Raw genomic sequence first — 22,347 nt, forward strand, 5'->3', positions numbered from 1 at the left:
ATCTACTTGAATTGTAGGTCATCGATTGCTTGTTTGACACCCTGAACAGCAGAAATCTCAGACTGAGCGGATTCAAATCTGCTATCTGGCCTGGGAATTGTCCATACATACATACATATTCTGCAAGAAACTTGGCAGTACCTCCTTGATCTGAGGACTGTGGAGGGTCAGCCACTTCACACTTCAAGAAGATAATTCAAGAATGCCAATGACCAAAGTAACAAATTAGCACTATAGACACTACATGGCATATCACCATTCACATAGTTCTGGGCATTAAACTATTTATTTTCTGTAACAGGCATATAGATGGCTGTGATAAGGTTTGTGGTGACAAACGACACACTGCCCCAGATTATCCCCAAGCTTTATATTCTGACATACAAGTTCTACAAGGATCATCTGAAGCAATGTCATTCAGAGAGAGCAGGTATTTACAAAGTTAAGTTTACATTTGAGCAGACGCTCTCATCCAGAGTGACTTACAGTAGTGAGTGCATACATTTTCATACTGGTCCACCCGTGGGAATCGAACCCACAACCCTGGCATTGCAAGCACCATGCTCTACCAACTGAGCTACGCAGGACTATCTACCCAGCATGACGTTCTCAATTAGATGATGCAACTTCTACACTTCATTATTACTATATGTTGAATTCTTTTAGTTTAGGCGGATGGAACAACAATCTGAATGGTCCGCAGTTCAAATCAATCTTCAAGAAGATTTTGGTGCGTTGTGGGGTTGAGCCAGGGAACATGGGCAATGTTCTGCCACAGGAGGGGGTGGCAGACATGGTTTGCCTGGGATTGATGCTCCTGTGGAGCCAGAGTCACCATTCCAACCTAAGCCTGTCCCAGAAGAGTTGAGTGCGGTGGTCAGAGGCTGCACCACCTACATCACTGGGTGGGTAGTGAGTAGCGTCAGTACGCACCTAACCTGTGAGACCTGTCAGTAGTGTCTCACCATCACCGAGCCTCCACTGTTCGATGAGTCCTACCACCCTACTAATGAAGAATAATTGTTGGTATTGTTGATATAAAACATGTATAAATTATATATTTAACTATACAATAATATTTTGGGGTGATAGTATTTCTATTACACCATTTCTGATAAATCACATGCCTTCCTTTTATTTTCCTGCATAAGTAAAAGCAGGAAATGCATCACCTATGCCTCAACTGCCATTCATTCCAATTTGGCTGCTTTTGGATTTCTCCCTGACCAAGATGGCTGCCATTTGGCCCCATTTTGGAACTTGGAGGGATATTGACATAGCCCCTCTAGTAACTTAATAGGATCTCTATGTAAGATCAGAGAGGAAGAGGCGAAGAGAGATGCCCAACAACAAAAAATTTAATGCCGTATTTGCTATGTGAGGTTTATTTGATCTAATAGAAGTTTCGTAATGCTTAGGTTGTTACGAGTGTACTGATATAAGTAGGACATCCCAGCAACTTTGTAAAAAACACTTTATATCGGAGTCGTCTCGAGATGGCTATGCATATTCATGACATGAGGCTAGTAGCATAGCATCTCTCTCCATTGGCAAGTACAAGCAGAGTGAGCAGTACGCCAGGTCGAGTTCTGGAGATGAAATGGAAGTGAATGAGGGCGAGTTAAGTGAAGTGGAAGGTGTGGTGAAGATGGACATGATGGACATGATAAAGAAGAATCTAGTCCATTAGATGTGAAATAGTTGGAGAAAGTGGATCCTTGCCTTTGAGGCGGATCCATTTGTGGTTTCAGGGTGGGTGGGAAAGGAGTTGTGTGCAGTTGAGTCAGTGAAGGTAACCCGTGGAAAAAGTTGTGTGTCAACTGTAGGGCTGCCCATGTTGCTGGGGATCGGAAGTGTCTGGTGCGAGAGAGGCAAGTTGAGGTGGCCAGGGTCAGAGTATAATAATAATATGCCATTTAGCAGACGCTTTTATCCAAAGCGACTTACAGTCATGCGTGCATACATTTTTTTTGTGTATGGGTGGTCCCGGGGATCGAACCCACTACCTTGGCGTTACAAGCGCCGTGCTCTACCAGCTGAGCTACAGAGGACCACAGAGTAGTACAGAAGGTGTCGTTTGCTGAGGCAGTGAAGAGAGTAGTAGAGGAGGATGTAAGGGATCCTGAGAGGATCCCCGTGAGTACTAGATCTGTGCCAGCACAGAGGTATAGGTCAATGAGTTATATATGCTTCAGTAAGGTTGATATACTGTATGCTTCAAGCAGAGATGGAACGTAAGTCACAGAAAATAGATGTTGTGGTGGCAGCGGCAGAGAAGTATTTGGGGGTATGAGATTTCACTTCAGAAGAGTTACAGGGTGTGTTGCGAGGTAGGGCCAGATAGGGTTAAATAGTGGAATAGGGTGGTGGGCTTTTAAGGAGTGTAGGGTTAGATGGCAAGGTAATAATACATCAATAAAATCCTTTTCCATTTTAAGGATCAAAGTATAATGGATTTATACTCCAGTCTAGTTGGTAGCGGTAATGCAATATAAATTGGATGCCAACCGCTGTTAAACCTCACCGAAGAAGATCTATTTCCATTGAATACAGGTGGTTGACATCAACAACCCTCATCGAATATTAAAACATGTATTAAAATAATTAGACGTATCCACCAATCCAAAGAGAGGAATAGGCGGGAGCTTGACAGCCCGCCGTGATGCTTTGTGGACAACGACTCCCATTGTTAGGGTGGAGAGACAAGGATCTTGTCAGTATATCCATAATCTTTGGTAAGATACTTTCTCTTCAGTGTAAATGGAAGTGAACAGTGACCAAGAAAAATGTCCATGTTAGCGTTTTTATTGTTCTTATTTAGATGTTTAATAACATCCTGGAACTCAAAATATGACTAATTGAACTACACAGCATTATATATTTACCTCAGGTAGGGTTTAATTCGTATTGGAGACAGGACTTGGTTGATAGATGTTCTAATCTAGGTAACGCTAGCGTGTAACCCCATATGATCAGCATTTTCAACAGTGTTTACAAAATATATTATCTTCGACGGTGTTATCCTGTGATCAAGCCGCCAATGTTTTGTGATTATTGGTGTCGTAAACATGTTAGCTAACGGTTTAGCCTGTTTCAGTGGAAATAGTACTATTATCAGCCCAGTTATTGGCCATCTTACTATTTTGTTTAATTACAAGATATATCTGTTTAATCTTGTTCAAAAAAGAGTCACGAACCTCGTCTCCTAAGTGTTTACTAGATAGCTGACTTTTTCAGTGTTGCAACCAAAATGTCTTATAATTCGTTTTACAGATTAATCTTATGTTTTGAGAAAGTAGATAACAGTTTAATACTAAAATATACATGAGTATGAATAATTTATATCAAATAAAACTTAAATTTCTGTGATGTGCATTGACATGAACAATGAAAACCCTGTGTTTTCAAACTAACAATAAAATCTCAACCTCCATCCTTAAATTGTCACATAAATCACAATAAGCATGCCAATTGCACGCTCCCTCAAAACTTGAGACATCTGTGGCATTGTGTTGTGTGACAAAACTGCACATTTTAGTGGCCTTTTATTGTCCCCAGCACAAGGTGCACCTGTGTAATGATCATGCTGTTTAATCAGATTCTTGATATGCCACACCTGTCAGGTGGATGGATTATCAAAGGAGAAATGCTCATTAAAAGGGATGTAAAACAAATTTGTGCACAACATTGAAGAGAAATAAGCTTTCTGTGCGTATGGTAAATTTCTGGGATCTTTCATTTCAGCTCATGAAACATGGGACCAACAATTTACATGTGGCGTTTATATTTTTGTTATATGGAATGGTCACGGAAATTGATTTCTTCAAAATCATTCAGTGGGTTGCTCCTGTTTATAAACACCTTTCTGTCTGGCCTTGGTGGTGCTCTTTGATCATCATTGAAATAGTCCAGGTAATCAATTTTCCTCCATTGCCAAGGTCAACCTGGGGGCAAACATTCATTAATCTGAAGTTAAACCTGCCTCTGGCCAGGTTTAATTTAAGACTTCACTTATATCTAGATTAACTCTAATCGTCCTTCTGGAAATCAGACTTTTTAAATCTAGACTAGGGGAAGTCTGTGACTATTTTAAACCATGTCTGAGAAATTTCAATTAATCCAGTTTAAAAGTGCAATTTAGTCTAGGATTAGGCTTAATCTGTATCCGCGAAACCGCCACGTAATGTATCAATTTGACCAGGTAATGGACAAAAAAAACTCCATATGAGGAGTTTTCTCTGCCATGCTTGTAGTTTATTTTGTAACCTCTTCCTGCAGGTGGTTGGCTGGAGGCTAACAAAGGAGACTGGGCGGCCATCTTGGATTCCCAGACTTGCTGCCGATAACACCGAGCAGGCCAGGACCAGAGGCGTCATAGTGGAGATCAGTGGATGGGACAGTGTCCTCAACTCTGGCCTGGGGAACAACCCTGTTAACCACAACCAGAAACAGACAGTCGAACACAAAACAACATCTGAATTTAGTCTCCATGACAACACATTGGCTGAAACAAGGCATAGATTTGGTCTGCGGGGACGGGGAGGTGCCTCAGGTTACCCCCTAACAGGTGAGGGGAGGACGGCTCATAATAATGGTTGAAATGGAGTGAATGGAATGGTATCAAAGACATGGAAACCATGCGTTTGACGTGTTCGATACCATTCAATTTATTCTGTTCCAACCATAACTATTTTGTGTTTGTAATATTTATTATGGTTCCCCATTCGTTCCTGCCAAGGCAGCAGCTACTCTTCCTGGGGTCCAGCAAAATTTAACCCCCCAAAAAATTAAGGCAGTAATATACATTATAATAAAAATTGTAAACATTAAAATACATTTTACAACAGATTTCACTATACATTTAGTGTGTGCCTTCCGGGCACTACTCTACTACAATACACAATCCAGGTGTACGTGTGTGTATAGTGTGTATGTTATGTGTGTTTGTATGCATGTGTTTGTACCTGTGTGTGTGACTTTTCACAGTCCTCGCTGTTCTTTAAGGTGTATTTGTATCTGTTTTTTAAATATTATTTTACTGCTTGCGTGAGTTACTTGATGTGGAATAGAGTTCCATGTAGCCATGGCTCTATGTAATACTGTGCGCCTCCCATAGTCTGTTCTGGAATTGGGGACTGTGAAGAGACCTCTTGTGGCATGTCTTGTGGGGTATGCGTGGGTGTCCGAGCTGTGTGCTAGTAGTTTAAACAGACAGCTCGGTGCAGTCAACATGTCAATTCTTCTTACAAAAACAAGTAGTGATGAAGTCAATCTCTCCTCTACTTTGAGCCATGAGAGATTGACATGCATATTATTCATGTTAGCTCTACGTGTACATTTAAGAGCCAGACGTGCTCCCCTGTTCTGGGCCAGTTGTAATTTTCCCAAGTCCCTCTTTGTGGCACGTGACCACACAACTGGGCAGTAGTCCAGGTGCGACAAAACTAGGGCCTGTAGGACCTGCCTTGTTGATATTGTTGTTAAAAAGGCAGGACAGCGCTTTATTATGGACAGAACTCTCTCCATTTTAGCTACTGTTGCATCAATATGTTTTGACCATAACAGTTTACAATACAGGGTTACTACAAGCAGTTTAGTCTCCTCAACTTGCTCAATTTTCACATTATTCATTACAAGATTTAGTTGAGGTGTAGGGTTTAGTGAATGATCTGTCCCAAATACAATGCTTTGAGTTTTTGAAATATTTAGGACTAACTTATTCCTTGCCACCCATTCTGAAACTGACTGCAGCTCTTGTTAAGTGTTGCAGTCATTTCACTTGCTGTAGTAGCTGACGTGTGTAGTGTTGAGTCATCTGCATACATAGACACACAGGCTTTACTCAGAGCCAGTGGCAGGTCATTAGTAAAGATTGAAAAAAGTAAGGGGCCTAGACAGCTGCCCTGTCCTCCCCAATTAAGGTGCCACCGACCGCCTGTGTTCTATAGCAGGGTTTCCCAAACTCGGTCCTAGGGATCCCAAGGGGTGTACGTTTAGTTTTTTGCCCTAGCACTACACAGCTGATTCAAATAATCAACTAACCATCAAGCTTTGGAATTTGAATCAGCTGTGTAGTGTTAGGGCAAAAACCAAAACGTGCACCCCTTGGGGTCCCGAGGACCGAGTTTGGGAAACGCTGTTCTATAGGATCTATCTACCCTGCGACAACACAGACACTCTGGCCTTCGTCCTCCTCACACTCTAATTATGTTAAACCAGACCTCAGACAATGTCATTGCCTCAACACTCAATTGCTACAGAAGCCCATTGACAAATGACAGTAGTAGTAATGCTATCAGTAGATCCAGTGGCAAAGAGAAGAGCTTCTCATGTTCGTTCTGTGGGAAAGCCTTCAGTTTCCCCAAACAGGTGGAGATCCACCAGAGGATGCGTAGAATTGCTCCGAAAGTGACTTTTTGGACCTGAATGCCAAAACACTCAAGAGATAAACGTGCTCAAAGTTGACCCATTTTGCATACCCCATCATACCATGAGAATGCCATGTCTTCATCACTGGAAAAGATAAACGGCTGAGATTGCAACGTGGTCTCAGAGCATTTCGTATTATTCTGTATGTAAATCCGAGACACTCCATTTAGTATGATATGTTATGAATTACACTTCGTATGATATGTTATGAATTGCAATTCATACAATATGTTACGAATTTGCAAAACGTATGATATGTTACGAATTCCAATTTGTTGTGGCTAACGTTAGCTAGGTGGCTAACGTTAGCTCTAGGGGTTAAGGTTAGGGGTTAGAATCGCAACCGTGCGTCAATCTAAGTAACATAATAAAAAAATCCCTATCAAAATCTGTCAGTTTAAGCTAGAGATATCTGCGATGGAAGGTGGCCGAGCTACAGCTGTGTTTGTTAGACCACGGGACATCCCGAAAATCGGTCTTCTCAGGAAAACGTCTGTAGCGTCCGAACGGTTTGGCCTAAAACTATTATGACTACTCTATGGAAAGGGGAGACTCTCACAAACATGATGGTGTTTTCTGAGACTCGTCTGAAGGTAACTCATTCAAACAAATAGAATTATGGAGGTAGTTTTGTGACCCAAAAAATATGGGGTTAAATATGTGATATATATATATATATATATATATATATATATATATATATATATATATAATATATATCCTGAGCTTTCTTATATCTTCTAGACATAGGACAGACACTTCAAAACCTTATTTCTTCTTATTTATTTTTTTACTGTCTTTTTTGCCATTTATGAATGTGTTATTCAATGTGTTTCTATAGGTTATAGTAGTAAAGGCCAAATTCAATATTTTATCCCCCCAAAAAATTATAAAACATGCAACCTTTGGGTTGCTAGAAGTTCACGTTATACGCCCACCCCGACCAACCTTCAATCTTATGTAACCATACCAAACCATACCAAAGGTAACATATCATACTAATTTGAGTGACCTGGATTTACTTTAACTATGTTATGTCTATATGAGACCAGTCTGGAGATTTATATCATTTAAAAGCTTACAAACATGGTTGTCAAACTATTTTCTAATTAATTGGAGAAAAAAAAAGTTTCTTCATATTTTTTTTATTTTAATGTCATATTCGCAAACGTTGCTTAGACTCTTTTACATCATCTGAGGTTGTGTTTTGCCCACCATCGGTTGAATATACGGTGGGTGTCATGTCAATCATATAAATACAAGATAGATGTGGTAGTTGCAGCAGCAGAGAAATATTTGGGTGTGAGAGATTTTAGTGCAGAAGATCTACAGGGAGTTTTGAGAGAAGGGGTTCTATCCTCACAGGCCGACGACCTGGTGTATGATCGTTTAGGGCCAAAGTAGTGGGATGGCGTGGTGTTTTTGGGGGGATAGTGTATAGGTGCAGGGTTAGATCATGGTGCAATTTTCCCCCTCTCCCTTTTTTAGTGACCAAAATGTGCAATCCGCACTCCGACCACCGAAAGACAGCAATATGCAACACAGCTTCTAGTCTGCCGGAAATTCACAAAGAAGAAGAGTAAGAGAGAAAAGACAGTACAGTATTACCGAAGATAATATATACTGACAAGATACATGTCTCTCCGCCCTGACAATGGGAGTAGTTGTCCACAAAGCGGCACGGCAGGCTGTCTAGCTCCCGCATATACTTTCTTTGAATCGGTGGATACATCTCATTATTGTAATCCTTTTTAAAATATTCGACGAGGGTTATATTCAATGGAGAGAGATGCTATGCTTCTAGCCTCATTACATGAATATGCATAGCCATCTCGAGACAACTCCGATATAAGTAGGATGTCATCTGTTCTACTTATATCGGTACACTCGTAACAACTTAAGCATTACGAAACTTCTATTCGATCAAATAAACCTTACATAGCCATTAATGTTTTTGTTGACCAAATTCGACACTCGTTGACCTCCATACAAAAACTCCTTGATTGGTTGGCGAAACAACGAAAATATCGCCACCCGCTGGAGGAAGACAGATCTTCCGCCGAGTTGGGCCTCTCTTCCTCTTTCACTCTGGTATTAGAAACTGTGAAGAAAGCGGTCAGTCCGGAAAATCACACGAAGAAGAAGAAGTAAACGGAAGTGAACAGTGACCAAGAACAATTTCCACATTTGCGTTTTTATTGTTGTTATTTAGACGTTTATTAACACTCTGGAACTCAAAATATGACTAATTTAACTACACAGCATCACATACTTACCCAAGATAGTGTTTAATTCGCACTGTAGACAGGACTTGGTTGATAGATTGTTTCTAGGTAACGCTAGCTAGCTGCTAACAATGGCTAACTGTATGGTTTTTCACTCTCAAATAGCCACCATTATGGAGGTGCTAGCGAATGCAGCCGTGGCAGACATCTGTAAACTCGTAGACAACGACTATGCAGTGTTTCGTTTGGAAATAACTCAAAGCCAGAAAGAAAACAGGACATTGCGAAGGAAACTACAGCTACTGGAACAGAAGGTGGCACGGGAGCGCGCAGAGAGGACAATGCGAGAGCGCGTCCTCGCCAGTCGACCAAGTAGTGTCAAGATCCTCGACCGATACAGAGGAATGGCAAGAGGTACATTTTGCACAAGGCTGGGGCTGTCGCCCCGTTCCCGTGTGCGCATGTGTTCAGATGTATTATCCAGAATTGGGTCTTGGTCAGGTTTTGGATAGTATGAAATAATTCCCCTGATTACTTACTTAGCTATCTTGCACAAAGACACAATATTTCCCGGAAGGCCGAAGCTGCGCAGCCTGTCGCCGTTCATATATAGCTTAGTGCCTGTCGCCCCGTTCCCCTCTGCACATGTGTTTATATGTGTTACCCAGAATTGGGTCATGGTCAGTTTTGGAATAGTATGGAATAATTCCTGGGATTACTTATGTTGCGCAAAGACATTATCATATTCGAACCAAATTCTTGATTTACTGCATTTCCTATTATTTACTCAATGAAAACAATATGATGCAGGAACATAATCAATCAATCGATCTATAAATAGTATGTCAAGAAGTTATGAGAAGTGTTACCTTACATCCTTGCCAATTCTAGACAGTGTCAATAGTGTACAATATACCATTGAGCATTGACAGTAGCTAACTTAACCACCTCTTTCCCCCAATTACACTCTGGTGAAGGACATCTCACTGGAGCCTACAGGAGCTTTGTGAAGCCAGCGATAGACAATACATGGAGAGATGACCAACCAATCACTGTTGATGAGGGGAGTGGAACCTCAACCCAACATGTTATTGTGATAGAGGTTAATGTAATAGTATTACATTAAAATTACAGTGCATCAAATGTGGCCAGTTTATTTCAGAAAGGCTCCCCTCAGCTATTCACTTGCTTACATGTACATCCTCATGTATCTGCCATAGGGGAGCTTGTGAGACTTCCCTACGACATTGTTATCCAATTCCACTCACGTACCAGTAATAACCGCCACTCTTTTTGTGTCAGTCTGCAGATACAGAGGTTGCATGTCCTGGGGTCAAGCAGGAGAGAACTGAAGGACAGGACACAAGACACAGCAGAGACATCCAGACTGGAGCGCCCCCTTTATCCACAGAGGAACCCGCCGCCTCGCCCCAGCCCAGGACCAGACACAGCATCACGGAGGTCAGTGGAACGCCGAACACCGTCCTCAAGTCAGAGACAGACACAGAGACTTTAACTGTAACACACAGGGTTTTACCCACAGGATCTGACCACAGATCAGACTCAGAGAGACTGGGGCTGGGGCCACTCCGCTGTCCTCCTGCTTCCAGCTCAGAGTACTTACCGGTATTTCACCAGAGCCAGAGGACGGTTCATTCCCGTGGAGATCGTGACCCGTTAGACACTGGTGTTGATGACTTGTCTTGTTCTTACGCTACAGAGATGAACCCTGGCAACATATCCTTGAGTTTAGAGACACAGACTGATCTGTTTAGAGGGGACTGGAACCAGTACAGTAGTAGTGTATACACTGAAGGGTGCCTAGATAAGAAAGGGGAGGTTATAGTTGTAGATGAGGTGACTGTGAAAGTGGAGGGTGACCCTCCTCCCACATGGAATGCAGATAGTCACCTAGGAGATGGACACTCACAGGGCAGAGATTTCTTAGATTACAGAGAAAGCTTAGACACAAATATAAATGTTGTGACCCACTCCCCTTTACACACGTTCAGGGATCGTGACCCAGTGTCCACGTCGATGGCACCTACCGATTCACACGGCTGCGTCGTTTTCGATCAGGTGTTGAACTCAAATGACCAAAGGGCCATGGCTCGTGGAGGGGTAGCAACATCAGGCAATAGTAAAGAGAAACGGTTCCTCTGCATGTTCTGCAACAAAGGCTTCAGCTGCCCCCAGAAGGTGGAGATCCACCAGAGGGTCCACACAGGGGAGAAACCCTATAGCTGTACCCAGTGTCATATGTGCTTTGCCCAGGCTGGTCACCTGAAGAGGCACCAGAGGGTCCACACAGGGGAGAAACCCTACAGCTGCCCCCAGTGTGAGAAGAGGTTCTCCCGCCAGGACCAGCTGAAGATGCACCTGAAGGTCCACACAGGAGAGAGGCCATTTGCCTGTACGCACTGCAGGAAGAGGTTCTCAGAGAGGAGCTATCTCAGGATACACCAGCAGAAAAACCATTCCACTATGTAACATAGAAAGTAACTATTCCCCTCTATAACGTCTGACGTTTATCAAATCCTGCATTAAAGACAAAGATGCATTTTCATTGTTGTCAGCAGAAAAGATCAACAGATGCATTTAGAATAACGAGAGTGACAGATTTCAGTGTTGAATATTCCTGGGTAGAATATTGCATCCAGACATTGTGTAATATATAATGCATATATAAGCCTAAAAATAAGTCTGTTACATATTGTGTTTGTACTGTGTAGGCTATATGATGTTCACAAATAGTTACACATCGAGATTTACACAAAGAAGAAGGGAAACAGATTCTGTATAAGGAGGTAAAGAAGAAAAAACTAAAATGTGAGAAGTTAGTGCGAATATGCGTTATGTGGGATGTCCATGAAACAATCATTTTTCATTTTGAATTTGAAGAAGTTTAAGCTGTTGCAGTGCTTGGGGTGTTCTGGGAGACTGTTCCAAAGAATTGACCTCTGTAGGAGATGAAAAATTGGCCTAGTCTTGTATGGAAATAAGGGGTGTGGAGATCTGTGGCAGTTCTTGTGGAGTAGTGGTGGACCTGAGTATTAAATGTTTAATTAATTAAATTAAAACCTATTAAATGTGAATAGCGATGGAAAATAAATAGGGAATAGATTTGTTTTTAATTGAAACAGACAGTTGGTTGATGTCATAAATATTGAGGACTTAAAGACGATGGAAAAGTGGAGAGGAACTGGCAAGACTGTCAATGAGTTGCCATCATCACAAAACGTTTTTGGATAATGAATATGTTGTTAAGGTTACTTTTGTAAGTATTGGCCTAGACTATAATGCAACATAAGGATACATTAAGGTGTAGTACAGATTCAATATTATTTTACTTGGGATGAGATGTTGAATTCGTCTGACACCAATACCTCTCGCAATGTTATTGCAGACAAATGAAATGTGATTTGTCCAGTTAATTTTTTCGTCAATGAGAACACCTAGGAATTTGGTCGTTTTAACACAAGGTAGTAAAATGTATTCTTTTTTTATTTTGGGGAATAAAAAGCATGTGAGTTTTTTTTTTTTAATAGGGACAACTTATTTGATTTAAACCAGTTGTCAACATTATTTAGTTACAAATTAATTTTAGCAATACTAATCATTGAACGAAAATGTTATAGGCCTTTTGAGCATCAGTGTCATTTACAACATCCAACCAGTAGATATCAGATTTTCTTTCTGTAAATGTAGTGATGTGTTTGTGATTTTAAAAAAATCCTGAAACAAATGTTATTGACCTGATTGCTTTGAGAGCTGGTACAAACGAGAAAGTAACAGGATATGATCAGATATCTCTGTACAAGATACAAAATACCCCTGATTTAAAAGAAATGAGTAAATATGTTGTCAGAGTGCTATTTGTAGCAGTGATTCTTAAGTCTAATAATGGCAAGATTTAGGATCAAGAAAGTTAATGATGTCGGATCTTAACTTGATCACTCTTCTGTCGCAGAGAATGTTCCTGCTGCATCAGGAAATTAAAATGAGTCTGGTAAATTCCTGAAAATGATCATTTACATTTTAGTCATTTAGCAGACGCTCTTATCCAGAGCGACTTACAGTTAGTGAATACATATATTTTTTATACTGGCCCCCCGTGGGAATTGAACCCACAACCCTGGTGTTGCAAACGCCATGCTCTATCAACTGAGCTACATCCCTGCCGGCCATTCCCTCCCCTACCCTGGACGACGCTGGGCCAATTGTGCGCCGCCCATGAGTCTCCCGGTCGCGGCCGGCTGCAACAGAGCCTGGATTCGAACCAGGATCTCTAGTGGCACAGTTAGCACTGCTATGCAGTGCCTTAGACCACTGCGTCACTCCGATCAGTTCTCTTTCTCTCCATGCAGGAGGCAGTCAAAGGATCAGGGCTTACTATAAAAAATAATATTCTCTCTCACTCGCTCAAACGCTAGGCTTACTGCAAAATTCAAATGTACAAAAATGTCTCTGAAATGCAGCCATATACATCAACAACCGTCACTTTACATCGCTTAATAACAAGATAGATATTTGTCTTCACTAGGCTACGACGTACAAGTGTATCCTAAGGTTACGAATGAACTGTCAAAATATAGTTAAATTGTGGCCTGGGGTGTGTAGCTCAGTTGGTAGAGCATGGCGCTTGCAACGCCAGGGTTGTGGGTTCGTTTCCCACGGGGGGCCAGTATGAAAAAATGTATGCACTCACTAACTGTAAGTCGCTCTGGATAAGAGCGTCTGCTAAATGACTAAAATGTAAATGTAAAAATGGGTGATCTAGCGTTTAGGGCTGCTGCCTGCTATACCGGTTCGGTGGGTTCGATTCTGCCCAACGCACTTCTGGCACAAATCACTCAATCCCCCTGATTGACTTGATTAAGTTACACATTTCAAATATGGACAGTCCAGGGATATTTTACCCCCTTTTGGATAACATAAATAGGAAACAAAATAATAACAATAGGCTACACCAGCATTAGATTCCATTTATACAAAGTGTCAGGTAAATTGCCACAGTAGATTTGCCATGGTAAACAAGGAAATACCTTTTTCTATTGTACAGAATGCTTGTCAATCGCCCTTAGTCTGTTCAAAAAGGGCTAAGTTGTTCCGATGACAACACCAACCAGAGGGCGAACATATCTTGAAAGTTGCAAGTGTAAAATGCGGGATATGAACCCTGGTCTCCCACAGGAGCAACCGACATCTTAGACCGCTTTAGACTCTTGGACCGAGGGCAGACACTGGTTGCAATATGCCATTTGATTATATTCCAATAGGCTATATTCCGTAGGCTACCCGTAAAAGGCGCTACATGGTCAATCCGACGTCTGCATTGGCCGTGCAGCATTTACGGTGATACGGCCTCTGCAGAAGTCAGGGCATTCATACTTATTGTGCTTTGTGGAGCAGAGCTGTTGTGAAGGAAGTTGTCAAGGAAGTGAGTTTGTGTTTATACAGGACCTCCCGCCCCCACCTACTGTCAGCCAATCATGTCAATGCGGAGCTATACGGAGCCATCTGCATTGTTCCAAAATTTGGGAGGCGCAAGGCGATGCAGTATGGAGCTCAATTTGGAACTCTGCATGCTTCCGGAGGCTCCGCAATTGCATCACACCTTCCATACGGAGCCTCCGACCACATTTTCGGATCAAGCATAAGTTGGCTTTTAGCCTATCTATTGTCACATAATGAAACGTGTGAAAACCGATAATAGGCTACTGTTTGTGTTTCCCTGGCTGAGTTGGTTGACAGATGTAGGCCTACTGTAGAACGATAAACTTTCCTCCAGTGTAGATGCTTGCCTATGTTTTATAGTTGGGCTGTGTATAATTTGTCAATTTAGTTATTGTCTTCGGTGTGGATTGAAAGCCTGTATTGTGTGGCCTTAATATTTCATTTTGTAAAGCTGTCAAGATGTTTGAGCCTATCCAAAGATGATTTCGTTGAGCTGAGACACTTTTCTGTGATGTGTAAATTATCAGACTATTCATTTTACTTCTTGAAAACATTTAAATAAATGCAATGTACACTGCTCAAAAAAATAAAGGGAACACTAAAATAACACATCCTAGATCTGAATGAATGAAATAATATTATTAAATACTTTTTTCTTTACATAGTTGAATGTGCTGACAACAAAATCACACAAAAATTATCAATGGAAATCAAATTTATCAACCCATGGAGGTCTGGATTTGGAGTCACCATCAAAATTAAAGTGGAAAACCACACTACAGGCTGATCCAACTTTGATGTAATGTCCTTAAAAAAAGTCAAAATGAGGCTCAGTAGTGTGTGTGGCCTCCACGTGCCTGTATGACCTCCCTACAACGCCTGGGCATGCTCCTGATGAGGTGGCGGATGGTCTCCTGAGGGATCTCCTCCCAGACCTGGACTAAAGCATCCGCCAACTCCTGGACAGTCTGTGGTGCAACGTGGCGTTGGTGGATGGAGCGAGACATGTTGTCCCAGATGTGCTCAATTGGATTCAGGTCTGGGGAATGGGCGGTCCATAGCATCAATGCCTTCCTCTTGCAGGAACTGCTGACACACTCCAGCCACATGAGGTCTAGCATTGTCTTGCATTAGGAGGAACCCAGGGCCAACCGCACCAACATATGGTCTCACAAGGGGTCTGAGGATCTCATCTCTGTACCTAATGGCAGTCAGGCTACCTCTGGCGAGCACATGGAGGGCTGTGCGGCCCCCCAAAGAAATGCCACCCCACACCATGACTGACCTACCGCCAAACCGGTCATGCTGGAGGATGTTGCAGGCAGCAGAACGTTCTCCACGGCGTCTCCAAACTCTGTCACATGTGCTCTGTGTGAACCTGCTTTCATCTGTGAAGAGCACAGGGCGCCAGTGGCGAATTTGCCAATCTTGGTGTTCTCTGGCAAATGCCACCCTCATGGAGTCTGTTTCTGACCGTTTGAGCAGACACATGCACATTTGTGGCCTACTGGAGGTCATTTTGCAGGGCTCTGGCAGCGCTCCTCCTGCTCCTCCTTGCACAAAGGCGGAGGTAGCGGTCCTGCTGCTGGGTTGTTGCCCTCCTACGGCCTCCTCCACGTCTCCTGATGTACTGGCCTGTCTCCTGGTAGCGCCTCCATGCTCTGGACACTACGCTGACAGACACAGCAAACCTTCTTGCCACGGCTCGCATTGATGTGCCAACCTGGATGAGCTGCACTACCCGAGCCACTTGTGTGGGTTGTAGACTCCGTCTCATGCTACCACTAGAGTGAAAGTACCGCCAGCATTCAAAAGTGACCAAAACATCAGCCAGGAAGCATAGGAACTGAGAAGTGGTCTGTGGTCACCACCTGCAGAACCACTCCTTTATTGGGGGTGTCTTGCTAATTGCCTATAATTTCCACCTGTTGTCTATTCCATTTGCACAACAGCATGTGAAATTTATTGTCAATCAGTGTTGCTTCCTAAGTGGACAGTTTGATTTCACAGAAGTGTGATTGACTTGTAGTTACATTGTGTTGTTTAAGTGTTCCCTTAATTTTTTTGAGCAGTGTACTTGTGGGCCTAATGTAGGCTCAGGCTTGGCACTAGATCCCCCAGCACTGGGCACGAACTCATGAGGCTCACAGCTGGAGCAGGCTGCTTAGACCTCTGCAGGTCACAATGCTCTAGCAAGCACTAAGACTGCTATCAATACCAGTGGCGGACGGTGCCGTTTAAGATGAGGGAGGACAATTTTATTTATTTATGAGCATGACCTTATTTCTATTACAGCATATGGGATGACTGTGAAAGACCAGCTGGTCGTACTTCACGTATGCGATGTTGCCGCTCTTGTTCTTCAATGAGTCATGGCAGCGGTTCCTTCCTTTTGAGGCGTACCTTTTCGGAGAAGTCATCATTGATGAAGAACTGAGATAAGAACTGAGCTCTTTGGCCATGCTGGGTGGGTTTGGTGTTGAAATGAGAATGCATAAGCAGTAAGAACCCCATACCTATTGTAAAATATGGTGGTGGATCTTTGATGTTATGGGTCTGTTCTGCTTCCACTGGTCCTGGGCCCTTGTTAAGGTCAACGGCATCATGAACTTTACCCAGTACCAGGACATTTTAGCCAAAACCTGGTTGCCTCTGCCAGAAGGCTGAAACTTGACTGCAAGTGGATCTTCCAGCAAGATAATAACCCCAAGCACACATCAAAATCCACAAAGAAATGGTCAAGTGAATCGAATCCCATTGAAAACCTGTGGTTTGAAATGAAGATGTCAGTCCATAAGTGCAGACAATGATCTGGAAAGATTATGTATGGAGGAATGGTCTAAGATCCCTCCTCCCAATGTGTTCTCCAATCTCATAAAACATTTTCGAAAAAGGCTCAGTGCCATTATCTTTGCAAGGTGAGGTATTGAAAACAGGGGTGTCAGTCATTTTGACCCCTTTCTTTTTGTGAAATAATCTCTTTCTCTGATCAATTGTATTAGTATAAAATACCATACATTTAAAAAATAAATTGCATACAATATAGCCCAGTATTTGAATTCTGTATAGTCATTTTTACTCATCTTTATCAAGGGTTTCAATTTCGGATCCCACTGTATGTCTTACTTAATTTTTAAAGATACATTATGATACTTGCAACATCTGAGCAGGGGAACGCGACCATGATGTGGTTAGCTGATACGTAAAATACCTATCCAGGTGTTGTAAGATCTGACAAGGGGTCAGCAACGCATGAGCAGAGAAACGTGCCCATTGAGATGAGCACGACGCAAGCTCTCACACAGTCACACAGAATATCTGCGGCTTTGCACAGGTGTGCCTCACGCTGCTATAAAGCGGGAGCTCTGGGATCAAAACAGCTGCGAAGTTTAGCGTCACGCTTCAATGCTTCTGGTTGTTGCAGGAATTGACCCACTACTACTGCTTACTTGGTGTATCTACGCCACATCTCGCTGAGTCTACCTTTAAAGCAGGGGCGAGGGGAGTTCCTTACGAATTAGTGACCTTTATTTCATCAATCAAGTACAAGGGAGATGCGAAAACCCGCAGACACTCGGCCCTCCATGGAATGAGTTTGACACGTGCTTTAAAGGGATAGTTCACCAAATGACAAAATGACATCTTGGTTTCCTTACCCTGTAAGCAGTCTATGGCCAAGAGACCAGAGGTGGCAGAACGGAGTGCTTGGGTTGGGGTGTAGGGTTTGAGCATATCCTGAAGGTAGGGAGGGGCAGTTCCCCTTGCTGCCAGCTCCGTAGGCAAGCACCATGGTCTTGTAATGAATGCGAGCTTCGACTGGAAGCCAGTGGAGTGTTTGGAGGAGCGGGGGGATATGGGAGAACATGGTAAGATTGAACACCAGGCGGGCTGCGGCACTCTGGATAAGTTGCAGGGGTTTGATGTCACAAGCAGGGAGCCCAGCCAACAGACAGTTCTATTAGTCTAGACGGGAGACTACAAGAGCCTGGATTAGGACCTGCGCCGTTTCCTGTGTGAGGAAGGGTCACATCAAGGTTGGGGACACTGTGGAGTTGTCAACTATGATGGATAGGTCTTGGAGCGGGCAGGCCTTCCCCAGGAGGAAGAGCAACTCAGCAGTCGAGATTGAGCTTGAGGTGGTGGGCCGACATCCAAGCTGACATGTCTGCCAGGCACGCACAGACCATGTGTGTGTGGTTTTCATATGGTGTATTACACTACATGACCAAAAGTAGGTGGACACCTGCTCGTCGAACATCTCATTCCAAAATCATGGGCATTAATATGGAGTTGGTCCCCCCTTTGCTGCTATAACAGCCTGCACTCTTCTGGGAAAGCTTTTCGCTAGATGTTGGAATAATGCTGCGGGGACTTGCTTCCATTCAGCCACAAGAGCATTAGTGAGGTCGGGCACTGATGTTGGGTGATTAGGCCTGGCTCGCAGTCGGCGTTCCAATTCATCCCAAAGGTGTTCGATGGGGTAGAGGTCAGGGTTCTGCACAGGCCAGTCAAGTTCTTCCACACCGATCTCGACAAACCATTTCTGTACGGACCTCGCTTTGTGCACGGAGGCATTGTCATGCTGAAACAGGAAAGGGCCTTCCCCAAACGGTTGCCACAAAGTTGGAAGCATATAATCGTCTAGAATTTCATTGTATGCTTTAGCGTTAAGATTTGCCTTCACTGGAACTAAGGGGCCTAGCCCAAACCATGAAAAACAGCCCCAGACCATTATTCCTCCTCCACAAAACATTACAGTTGGCACTATGCATTGGGGCAGGTAGCGTTCTCCTGGCATCCACCAAACCCAGATTAGTCCGTCAGACTGCCAGATGGTGAAGCGTGATTCATCACTCCAGAGAACGTGTTTCCAGAGTCCAAGCACTCGGCGGTCCTGTTCTGTGAGCTTGTGTGGCCTACCACTTCGCGGCTGGGCCGTTGTTGCTCCTAGACGTTTCCACTTCACAATAACAGCACTTACAGAAATTTGGACAGGACAGAAATTTGACCATCTGACTTGTTAGAATGGTGGCATCATATGACGGTGCCACATTGAAAGTTACTGAGCTCTTTAGTAAGGCCATTCTACTGCCAATTTTTGACTATGGAGATTGCATGGCTGTGTGCTCGATTTTATATACCTGTCAGCAATGCGTGTGGCTGAAATAGCCAAATCCACTAATTTGAAGGGGTGTCCACATACTTTTGTATATATAGTGTACACATACACTAACAAACACGTAAAAATAGTTTAGTCGGGTTTGTCTGATGTTGACTTTTGACTTCATAGCTGACTCATATTTACCCACAACGTCATATTTATGTCCACCATGATGGGTTTAACAATAATGAAGTAATTCTGTAACTATAATAATAATAAGCCATTTAGCAGACGCTTTTATCCAAAGCGACTTACAGTCATGCGTGCATAATTTTTTTATTTTTTTTGTGTATGGGTGGTTCTGGGGATCGAACCCACTACCTTGGCGTTACAAGCGCCGTGCTCTACCAGCTGAGCTACAGGGGACCACAGTATAGGACTCAAATGTAGTGGGGATGGGTAAACACTCCATGTTGAAAGTGTGTTTATTATCTCTGTGTGTGTATATGTACCTGAGGGAGTGTATGTCTGTGTAATCTGTATCACCTGTCTCTTCCAGGAGGAGGAGGGTCCAGAGGTGCTGCTGGTGAAGGAGGAGGGGTGTGAGGAGGGTCTGGGGAACCCTGAGGGGACCATGGTCATGGAGGACAACCAGACTACACCTCCTCCTGAACCCACAGAAAAACCAGCTGAGCAGCACAGGACCACACACTGTCTCACTGAGGTGAGCCCACTGTGCTTTAGCGTACTGTCTGAATGATATTAGGTCGGGCTGTATTCCACTAAGCCTCAGAGTAGGAGTGCTGATCTATGATCAGTTTAGCCTTTTAGATCATAATGAATAAGACGATGTAGACAGGTGGGGACCTGATCCTCGATCAGCACTTCTACTCTGAGACTCTTTGTGTATAAGGGCCCAGGTCTTGATATATTGTCTGGTAGTGTGGGACCATGCCTTTGAATTATCAAACCATTAAAGAGGGTCAAGTAATCAAATCAACTAACACGTTTGCATAGTACTCATAGCAATCCCTCATTTCCCAATCATAAGATGCTCCATAGCAGGGTGCTCATATCAGATTTCTTGATCCAACATCCTCTCACTCTGTATCTCTTACAGTCAGTAGACATGGAGGATGGGAAGCCTGATCTGCTGCTAGTCAAAGTGGAGACAATAGAGGACGGACCAGAGAGCATTGACCTGCTGAGTGGACTAAAGATGGGGGAGCAAGGTAAGGGAGAAATACATATAGTCTAAATACAGTAATAGATCTTCAATGGGAATAGGGATGCACCTGGCTATTATTTTTCCTTAATTTTCTTCATTCATAAAATGAAATAAATGCAACTTATGTTTACATACAAAAACACACATTATATAATGTATGAAAATGATCAGGTAATTGACAAAAAAACACCATATGTAGAGTTTTCTCTGCCATGTTTGTGAAGTCTATTGTGTAACCTCTTCCTGCAGGTGGTTGGCTGGAGGCTAACAGAGGAGACTGGGCGGCCATCTTGGATTCCCAGACCCAGACGGGTGCAGCCAAGGACCCAGGAGACAACATCACTGAGCAGGCCAGAACCAGAGGCGACATAGTGGACGTCAGTGGATGGGACAGCGTCTTCAACTCTGGACTTGGGAACAACACTGTTAACCACAACCAGAAACAGACATTCGAACACAAAACAACAACCAAACATAGTCTCCATGACAACAGACTGGCTGAGACCAGGGTGAGGCGTAGATTTGGTGTGCGGGGACAGGGAGGTGTCCGTATGCGGCTGGAGAGAATAGACACAGACTCGGCTAGCGATGTTCCGTCCTGCTCCTATAGTTGTGATTCAGAGAGACTGATGGTGCCTCAGGTTAACCCCCTAACAGGTGCTGCCTTCAGCCTGCCTTCTATAGGATCTATCAACTGGAACATGGACCCTGCGACAACACAGACACTCCCTGGCCTTCGTCCTCCTCACAGTCTCCTAATGTTAAACCAGACCTCAGACAATGCCAGTTCCTCAACACTAAATGGCTACACAAGCCCGTTAACAAATGACAGTAGTAGAGACGGAATTGGTAAAGCTGGCAGCGCCAAAGAGAAGTGCTTCCCATGTTCATTCTGTGGGAAAGCCTTCCGTTTTCCCAAACAGGTGGAGATCCATCAGAGGATGCACACGGGGGAGAAACCATTCAACTGTATCCAGTGTCACATGCGCTTCGCCCGGGCTGGTCACCTGAAGAGCCATCAGAAGGTCCACACAGGGGAGAAACCCTTCAGCTGCCTCCAGTGTGAGAAGAGGTTCCCCCACCAGCACCAGCTGAAGAGGCACCTGAAGGTCCACACGGGAGAGAGGCCTTTTGCCTGTACGCACTGCGAGAAGAGGTTCTCAGAGAGGAGCTACCTCAGGATACACCAGCAGAAAATGCACACGGCCCATGTATAGAGTATAGTGACATGTCATGTACATTTACATTTTAGTCATTTAGCAGACGCTCTTATCCAGAGCGACTTACAGGAGCAATTAGGGTTAAGTGCCTTGCTTAAGGGCACATCGACAGATTTTTCACCTAGTCGGTTCGGGATTAGAACCAGCGACCTTTCAGTTACTAGCACAACGCTCTTACCTACTAAGCTACCTGCCGCCCTAGTTAATTAGTTTGCAGTTAATTCTGTTGATTTTGGATGTGGTAGGGAACTGGATGAGGTGAACTGAGGAAAGAATGAGTATGATGAGGCAGAGTAGATGATATGGTGATGGTTGGTGTGATGGTGTCTGTAAAAATGCTTTGCTGATGTAAAGTGACAACCTTATCCTGTTTGATGCTGGTATTTTATAATGAGGAAAGTATAATGCCTTAATTAATGTTTACTTGACATTAAGTAGTGAAGATGTGTGTAATGTAATGTTGAACCTTTTCCAAAGTATTCTAAAATTCATTTTATCAAAGCGATGGTACCAGATTTATAGAAAAGGTAAAGTGTTAGCATAGTGAGAAGTTATTCTACTTGTTACGTATCGTTTTGTGCAATAAATGTGATTGTAATGCTATTTTGTTTAAATTAAATTCTAAATAGACTCTGCTGACTGACTTGGTTATTTTGTATCATCTGAGTTGACTTTTTATATAAATAT

At 43.2% G+C, this 22,347-nt stretch overlaps 1 protein-coding gene across 2 annotated transcripts; it reads left to right on the plus strand.

Annotated features, from left to right (window-relative positions):
- Positions 1-8,547: 8,547 nt before the first annotated feature.
- LOC311110325 (uncharacterized protein) lies at positions 8,548-22,296 on the plus strand. 2 transcript variants are annotated; one of them, XM_084188867.1, is made up of 6 exons: positions 8,548-9,068; positions 9,632-9,756; positions 9,957-10,115; positions 19,772-19,936; positions 20,333-20,444; positions 20,690-22,296. In XM_084188867.1, exons 1-6 carry the CDS (start codon positions 8,786-8,788, stop codon positions 21,655-21,657), a joined length of 1,812 nt encoding a protein of 603 aa, XP_084044993.1. In that variant the 5' UTR covers positions 8,548-8,785; the 3' UTR covers positions 21,658-22,296. The 2 variants fall into 2 exon arrangements, with proteins under 2 accessions (XP_084044993.1, XP_084044994.1); XM_084188868.1 differs by having other exon boundaries at positions 8,562-9,068; positions 9,632-9,721; positions 20,690-22,290.
- Positions 22,297-22,347: the final 51 nt, after the last annotated feature.

Source organism: Coregonus lavaretus (genome assembly GCF_964263955.1).
Source record: "Coregonus lavaretus genome assembly, contig: SUPER_35_unloc_3, whole genome shotgun sequence".
Taxonomy (NCBI): Eukaryota; Metazoa; Chordata; class Actinopteri; order Salmoniformes; family Salmonidae; genus Coregonus; species Coregonus lavaretus.